The 8,162-nt window shown below is 35.8% G+C and overlaps 1 protein-coding gene across 1 annotated transcript; it reads left to right on the top strand.

The window, feature by feature from the left end:
* The first annotated feature begins 1,523 nt into the window (after window positions 1-1,523).
* Window positions 1,524-5,701, top strand: LOC129248168 (retinaldehyde-binding protein 1). The gene is made up of 6 exons (XM_054887625.1): window positions 1,524-1,741; window positions 2,338-2,583; window positions 2,651-2,780; window positions 3,863-4,037; window positions 4,124-4,195; window positions 5,404-5,701. The coding sequence occupies exons 1-6, from the start codon at window positions 1,660-1,662 to the stop codon at window positions 5,515-5,517; spliced, it is 819 nt and encodes a 272-aa protein (XP_054743600.1). The 5' UTR covers window positions 1,524-1,659; the 3' UTR covers window positions 5,518-5,701.
* The last annotated feature ends 2,461 nt before the right edge of the window (window positions 5,702-8,162 follow it).

Below are 8,162 nucleotides of genomic sequence, written 5' to 3'. Positions count from 1 at the left end.
GTCAAACCTTTAAGTAAATTATGAACACATTTGACATGTCATTTGTGTTACCATTCTCAAAAAAATAGGTGGTTCAAAAAGCAAACGCTATTTGGCCCACCCTGTATTATAGATCGTCAACCGTGACGTCTCTATTCTTTGCGTTCGAGCGCTGGGAGAGGTATTGTTACGTTGTATTCAAACTTTGGACGCGTTTTTCTCAAAACTGTATTTTTCGAATTGGTGTACACGATAACTCGAAAAGTTATTGACCGATCTCCCTGAAATTTTCCACACATCTTTTTTATGATGTGTTTTTACAATTTTTTGAAAATTTTTCGAAAAAATCATTATTTCCGAGCAAAAATAGTAGGAAAATTCTCCCCAAAATTAATTTTTTAAGCATTTTATTCCGCGAATTTTTTTTTTGTCCCATTTATTGTTAATTCATATAGATATTATAACATTAATAAACAAACAATTTTTTGGTTTTTTGTATGCAGGTCAATGAAGCCGATGCTACAATGCCCGTCGGTTGAGAAGCCCCACTGCGTCGTTCCTGGAAGAATTGAGTGTACATCCGCCATTTTAAACGAATAAAAAAAAAAAAAATTGTGTATTGTATTATTTTAATGTATAAATAAACTGTATGCCAATTTTTGAAAAAATATACTGACTTCTTCATTTTAAATAATTTTAATGAAAATCAGGGAAATAATGGCCGTTTACAGATACGAGTATCTGCCCCCTTAATATAAAATTTATAGCTGTCACTGCAAGTTTATTGCTTCCAAACGTCTATTCTATTCACGTGCTCCTCTAATTTGTCTCTATAGTGCGGCAGTCAAAGTTGAGGCAGTGGCCAAAGTCTAAGAAAGTCCGTGAGTCCCCTTTAATCACCATTTCCAAAGTTTGCACCTGCGAAATACGCAACTACAAATTTATGATTTGACGCAATAGCAAAAAAAGATGTACTTAAAAATTCATATTAGAACAATTAGGCGCACATTAACTCGTATCAGAATGTGCAAAATTTTTAAAATGAAGGTCAAAGTGAATTTGATATTTTCACGCTACGATCAGTCATTTTTTGACAAGAGGAATAATTAACCAATGAATTAGTATGAAAATATACTAAGAACTTTTACATTGAAAAGAAAATAATAAAAAAATATAAGTAATTGTAAGCGTGTGACCGTCGAGGGGGCCGAGGGCGAACCTCCGAGTGCAAAACAATGTTGTAAAGCTTCGTTGGCTTATTTTAATTTAAATATTATAATACTTGTATGAGGGAAACCCATTTGCTTGTAATTTCATGGAAAGTAAAGGAAATGAACCAAACGTTGAAATAATTTTGAATTTTCGCTTAAATGTTAGAAAAATGTCTGGTGTATTCATCCACTCTTCGCTCCAATTGCTACATCTCACCGCAACACAACCCACACTTTTCCATGTAGCGCCACACCTGTGGCCGCTTTACGACGGATCTACATTTTATAAACAAACGCGCTTATGAGACACATTTAATTGACAGCTAAAACATCGACGAGCGTCGCCGGACGACAACGAGCGGCAGGTGTACTAAACATAAAACAGAAATTAAGAAATCAAGTTAACTTATTACTCAGACAGCTTCTGGCGAAGGCGCGTGCGTGCACTATAAAAGTTTTTCCAAGTAAAATGCAAATATTATTGTCAACAAAATTTGAACACACTGCTGAGCAGTTGGAGAAAATACAGCAACTGCGCGACTTAGTGGAAAGTGAGTGAAATAAAAGAAACAAAAAAACAAAAAATAAGCAAATAGGACAATGTGAATATTCTGAGACAGCCTGGTTGTAAATGAAAATGTCTAAGTGAATGGCATAGAATAAAATACTCAAAAGCACTTGAATTTAAGATTAGTTTAAGAATTTGAAATTAAAAGAAGAATAACGTTCTATGCCAGCGAGATCGTTAAAAAACTTGGTTAAAACTATGATATTTAAAGCGTTAAAAACGACGTCAGAAAATACGCAAATAAGGCGGCGAAACCTTAAATAAATATTTTTTGAAAGCTTAAAATAACTCTGAGAAAAACCGAACAACAAATCTCGCATGCGGTGAGATCTTCTTCGCAAAGTATCAACACTTAAAACACAATAAAGGAAAATAGCAACTAATAAATTGTGTTTGGAAGGCCTAAAAATAAACAAACAATTCCAGAAAACGTAAAAACATCTACAAAATTAACGATTCCTTTTGTATAAGTACAGCAGATAAATATCTAGACGACCCTTTGATTTTGTTTGTTATTTCATTACTTAACGAGTTCTTACAGCCCTTTTCTATTACTTCTTTCCTACAACTCCAATCTAGCCTCAAATGAACTCGAGATCGGCACCGATGATGTGTTCCTCTCGAAATTCCTCAGTTTCGGCGGTTGGGAAGCAAAACGCGCCTATGACGCAATTATTAAGTATTATGATTTTAAGCAGCACAATCCCGATTGGCTGGCACATCACCCGGTGCTTTATTTTCGAGACCATATCTATCAGACGCTCAGCAAATACATAATGCCCAAGCCGGACAAGGATGGGCGTGTGATCTTTGTGTCAAAAACAGGTAAAGATATTTTTAAATTTTCCCATACATTTAATTTAAAGTAAAATTTCAACTATGCTGATTGCAGTCGATGCCTTTAAGACATTCCCCAATTACATCTACGATATTATCGAAATGGATGATTTGATTCTCGAATCTATTTTACTTCTACCGCAGGCGCAGAAATATGGAATCACAATCATAAGCGATTTGAGTGGGTATGTTGCATGTACTGGTACAAACGTATGTACATATGTATGTAAATATTGTCGGGAAATGAAAAAAATTTGATGTCAAAAGAAACCAAAATCTTAACTTTTTTTTTTTTAAATCTTCTGAAAGAATTATAAGCGCTCGGATGCAAATACTACCAAAGTTCTCTGGATTGAAATGTGCCAGATGTTATATAAAAATACCGGAATACCGAAAAATAGGGTTTTTGGATGAAAAGTTTAGTAAAACGCAATTCAGATATTTACAGAAATAATTTGCTCTCCGCTGCTGAAGAATTTGCCTCGAGTCTTTACTTTTGCTGAGAAAATTAACGCAAAAGATGCGTAAGTATGTGCTTATATGTACATATGTACAAACATCCTTTTGGTGAAAGAACTGCTGCTGCCTACTGTGAAACATACAGCTCCTCAGCATCCACAAACTTCAGATCTCAATCTCATGGAACATTTATGAGAGGGATACCACCAGCAGAAGCTCTCGTATATAGACTTTGGCAAATATTACTTCTGCCATGACTGAAAAGCTGGCAAATTCTATTAGAGACACACAACATATATGTACATACATACATGCAGTAATGATGCCAAAAGTGGCAATATCGGCTTCAGAATGTGAAGTATTTTTCATTAGAACGCTCATGAATTCACACACAAGAACTTCTTTTGCAATAAATTCTCAACAAACTCAAAATTTAAATATATGTAATTTCATTTGGCATCAAATTTCTTTAATTCACGACAGTATTTTTGGAGCTATTGACTTATATTGCGTCGGCTATCGGATGTGCGGCATAAGTTTATATATATTTTGATAAAATCTAACAAATGACAGAACTTTAAATCTTTCATTCTTATAAAATGACTGATTTTTTTTAGAAAAAAAAAAACATTTCCATATTTGATTGTCAGAAACAAAAACACCGTTTCGTTTTCGAATTCACCAATAATTTCCCATTTTAGCTTAAAAAGTGTGTTGACTACTTTAAATTTTGCCACCATTTACATTTGTATATGGATACTAATAAATTTATATGTTTAATTGTGGGTTTAAACTTTTATTTATTTAGCACCAATAAACGTTTTTTACGATTTGCCTCACCTGCCATGGCCAAAATGGTGAATGCCAAAAATGATGTTATGCCATTCGTGTCACGCATCGTTCATGTCATGCAGAGGGGCATGATTTTGAATGCCACCACCAATTTGATGATGTCCTTCGCTAGCAAAGAGTTCAAAGAACGAGTGAGTTAATGACGAATTATGGCTTGTTACTACTTAGTTTTTCTAATTTTATTCAACACCCCTTTAATTAATTTACTCATATACAGATACACATCCACGATGGCAAGAATTTCGATAAGCTGCGAAATATGGTGGGTTACGAGAATTTGCCTGCTGAGGTACGTAAAAAATGGCGCGCTTTCAAGTAGCCATAAAATACCATTATTGTGATTTGACACTAAAAGACTGAAAAATTTGTCCGCTAATGGACCTCCCATAAACTCTAAAAAGTGATAGGTTAGAGGGAGCGTTTTATTGCGAGCAGATTTTACTCTGTCTGCTAATAGCTTTCTGGTATTTCGACGAAATCTGAAATCCGCTCTTCACTGTGCTGGACACTCGCTCAAGAAGTGCTAGAAAGGCTCTGCCACTTCATTATACTTCGGATAATACATAATATGACATATTTCTAAGCCTAATAGTATTCACCCAATTTAAAACAATTGGAATTAAAGTATATAAACGTTTACGCACTCATTTATTATTTATATATAAATATGTATGCACAGTGTACGCTCTCCTAACGGACACCTCCCATACGCTTTTTCGCTTTTTTCAGTACCACAAATCCTTAGGAAATTTTTAAAATTTTTCCCCCTTCAGCCGACAACTCTCCCATAACTTTATTAGCTTTTTTTACAATTTTCTCATAAGCGGACACTTCCCATAAGGACGCACATTTTTCAGTCCGAGGTGTCCGCTTCAGAGAGAGTGCACTGTATATACAGGGTGGGCCAAATGAGACCTACTAATGCTACTACTGCTACTACTAGCAGTATGCGCAGTTGCTCCATCTTGTTGAAACCACAAATTAGGATACTGCTCCGCCTGTAAGAAGTTCCTGAAATCGATTCCGCCGTTTCATCCTCATTTTCGAAGAAATATGGACCAATAACGCTAGTGGCCATAACACCGCACCAAACAGTACATTTATTTATGAGTCTACAGTTTTGTTTGTTGACATAACCCTTTTAATGGAAATGCGCTTCATCCGACATCAAAACATTATTTAAAAAATCAATTTGTGTGGCTAATTGTGTAAGAATAGGAAAACTCGATAATTTTAAGGTGTTGTGTGTTGTACTGTAGGGTTCCATAATAAATTTCCAACAATTTAATTATACCCTACAAAAAGAGAAAAATAAATATGTCAAAAAATAAAAAAGTTATTTGTGCTTAACATTAGTAGCTCTTATTTGGCCCACCCTGTAGTTTTAATAAAATTAAGCAATTACGTAAATATTGAAATTTCTTCATATATGTATGTACTTATCTTTAATTCGATGTTCTCCTTCTCTCTCTCTTTTATTTATTCTGTTATCTGTAGTATGGCGGCCCAAAAGAAAATGAACTGGACGTGAATATTTTGTACGAGCATTTGTCGAGACACTCCGAATATCTTCTGAAACTCCAAAACTACAGAAAGAAAAATTCCAATTAATTTTAATTAGTTTTTAGTTAGCGAGATTCCATTAAATTTAGCAAATTTGTATAACGAATTACTATTTCAATGAAAATTAAAATGTGCATTTATATGTACATATGTATGTGTGTATGTAAAAATATCTGGAAATGAATGAAAATGGTAATAAAAATAAATAAATACATGAAAAAGAGGTGCTAAATGATCGCTGACTTGCTTACATCTTAAATGATTAAATGGTTAAATGGTTAACGAAACCATATTGCGTAAATTTTCTCTTTGCCATTATGAGACCACATCATGCAAAACTTAACGCAAAACCGTCATTTCACCAGCATTTGAATTAGACGGTACTTCCCCTAAATTTATTCAGTTGATTCTATTCAAAAAATGTCATTGCCAGAACGACATCGACGGTAACCCCCGAGCTTTATTCTCAAAAATACAACGTAAAAAGAGCAAAGAGAAAAATAGAACAAAAAAAGGTTGCAAGTATCGAGGTAAAAATGTCCTAATGTCACGGGTACTGAGTACGCAGTGACAAAAAATTGCGTCGCGAGGTGTACAAAATTCGAGTTTCTACAGTAATTACATTTTGAGGAAATTAGGGTTTTTTTAGTAATAACATAAGTATAATAATATTTGTAGATTTATGCAATGGCATGCAAAAAAAAAAGGTTTTAGAGAGAGATATTTACAGATGATTGTTCTTTTTGTAATATCTAGTTTACAGTTCAAGTGCCAAAATTTATCAAAATTAGTCAATATATACATACATACATAGTGGGTACCAACATACGCTTTTTTTTGTAGCGTCTGTATTTCTATTTGTTATTTATCTGAGGGTTTTTTTATATATAAATACGAGTTTTTTTATTCGGTAAGATATGCTTTTTTTCTCATATAATATAATATTTTAATATATAGTGATCATTTTTTCCGTCTTAAATTCCATGAACTAGCAAATTATAAAATGTGTGGCCACTTTATAGATGGACTAAAGAGGGGTGCAGTAAGTGGCAATACTAGACATTATTTGCCAAGGTTTATTTTCATCGCGCATTTGCCCTTTACATTTTTATTAGTGAAATAGTTAACCAAAGTCGGTTTGTTTTACCCGAATATGTATGTATGTATCTGCGCTTACAGCAAAAAAAACAAATACCGCGTCTATAATCCATAAAAATATTTGGTATCATTGCTCAACAAATATAATAGGCCTCTTTTTTCGCCAAGACTTAGCAAGTGGCGAATAGAGGAAGCAAATGAACACATGTCGGCAACGCTGCTGAAATTACATGTGCTGGTAATGCAGTGCAGCCTAATGAGCTATAGCCATACTCGCTAGCAACGAATCTTACTCGATAACTTTGTTGTTGGTTTCGCATGCAAATTTTTCGTCAAGTTAATCGAGTGTAGAGATAGCGAGCGCGGAACTGGCGAATAGAAGAGGCCTAATATCAAATCAATGTTCACTGAAGTAAATTTCGAACTGAAAAATTCAAGCGGTAAGAAATAAAATAAGAACAAACTAATGTATTGGTAAATACACATACACATACATATATGTATATCTTAATTGTCTTCAGAATTCCAAAAGTGTGCTGTATAATATCAACGTATATACTCTCTATTTTGTGGAGATTGCGTTTAATATTTGGTGGGGGAGAGTTGGAGATTCCTCGCAGTGAAAAAGCGAGAAAGGTCGGTGAGGTAGTTGTTCACTTTGGAACACAGGCCATCGATGTCATTGCCCGACGCCATGATCGTGCAGTCGTCAGCGTATGAGATCAGGGAAACTCCGGCTGGTGGTTGGGGGAGCTTCGAGATGTAGAAATTGAACAGCAAGGGAGAAAGGACACCACCCTGCGGTACACCTTGCTTAATCTTTCTCTGCTTTGACGTTTGATCTCGAAATATCACTGACGAGTGCCGACCGCTCAGATAGTTCGCGGACCACCTCTTCAGCCCTGGCGGGAGTGTCGACTGATAAATGTCATCTAGTAGCGTGGAATGGCTGACTGTATCGAAAGCCTTTTTCAAGTCCAACGCTACTAGGACAGTCCTCTCGCAGGGGCGGTTTTGGTTAAGCCCGCGATTTATCTGGGCGTTTATGGCGGTGAGTGCAGTGGTGGTGCTGTGCACTCGACGGAAGCCGTGCTGATGTGGGGCTGGGGCCAGGTGTTTCGTGTAGAGTGGGAGTAGGAGGGCTTCAAGTGTCTTCACTACTGGGGAAAGGAGAGTTATTGGCCGATAAGACTCCCCTTGGTTGGCGGGTTTCCCAGGTTTCAGTAATGGGACCACTCTCCCTGCTTTCCACTTGTCAGGGATGATGAGAGTGGCCATGGACAGATTGAAAACCCTTGTGAGAAATCCTACTCCCAGGGGTCCCAGATGCTTCAGCATCAGCGCGTTTAAGCCGTCAGGGCCAATGGCTTTCGAATATTTCGACTTGTTGATGGCCGACAAAGCAGGTTGCAAAAAGCCGAAAACTAATAACAAACTTGGAAGCACCGATGTCATCCGTAACTATTTCATAAACGCATATAAATCTGAGCGCTTATTGCTTGATACAAATTTGAAGCTCAGACGCATATGTGCGTGAAATACAGCTTTATTTATGCATTTATTTGTATTTTTACAGAAGTTCCAATAAATTTAAA

The sequence above is a fragment of the Anastrepha obliqua genome, chromosome 5 (assembly GCF_027943255.1).
Source record: "Anastrepha obliqua isolate idAnaObli1 chromosome 5, idAnaObli1_1.0, whole genome shotgun sequence".
Lineage (NCBI taxonomy): Eukaryota > Metazoa > Arthropoda > Insecta > Diptera > Tephritidae > Anastrepha > Anastrepha obliqua.
Note: the sequence above shows the minus strand (reverse complement) of the source record. Positions and strands in the feature narration are given on the sequence as shown.

What these genes read in the sequence shown, in the direction of transcription:
- LOC129248168 (XM_054887625.1), top strand. Translation starts at nt 1,660, where the DNA reads ATGCAAATATTATTGTCAACAAAATTTGAACACACTGCTGAGCAGTTG. An exon ending in ATCATAAGCGATTTGAGTGG is followed by an intron (nt 2,781 to 3,862) that starts GTATGTTGCATG and finishes TTATTTATTTAG; the next exon opens with CACCAATAAACGTTTTTTAC. An exon ending in GCAAAGAGTTCAAAGAACGA is followed by an intron (nt 4,038 to 4,123) that starts GTGAGTTAATGA and finishes ACTCATATACAG; the next exon opens with ATACACATCCACGATGGCAA.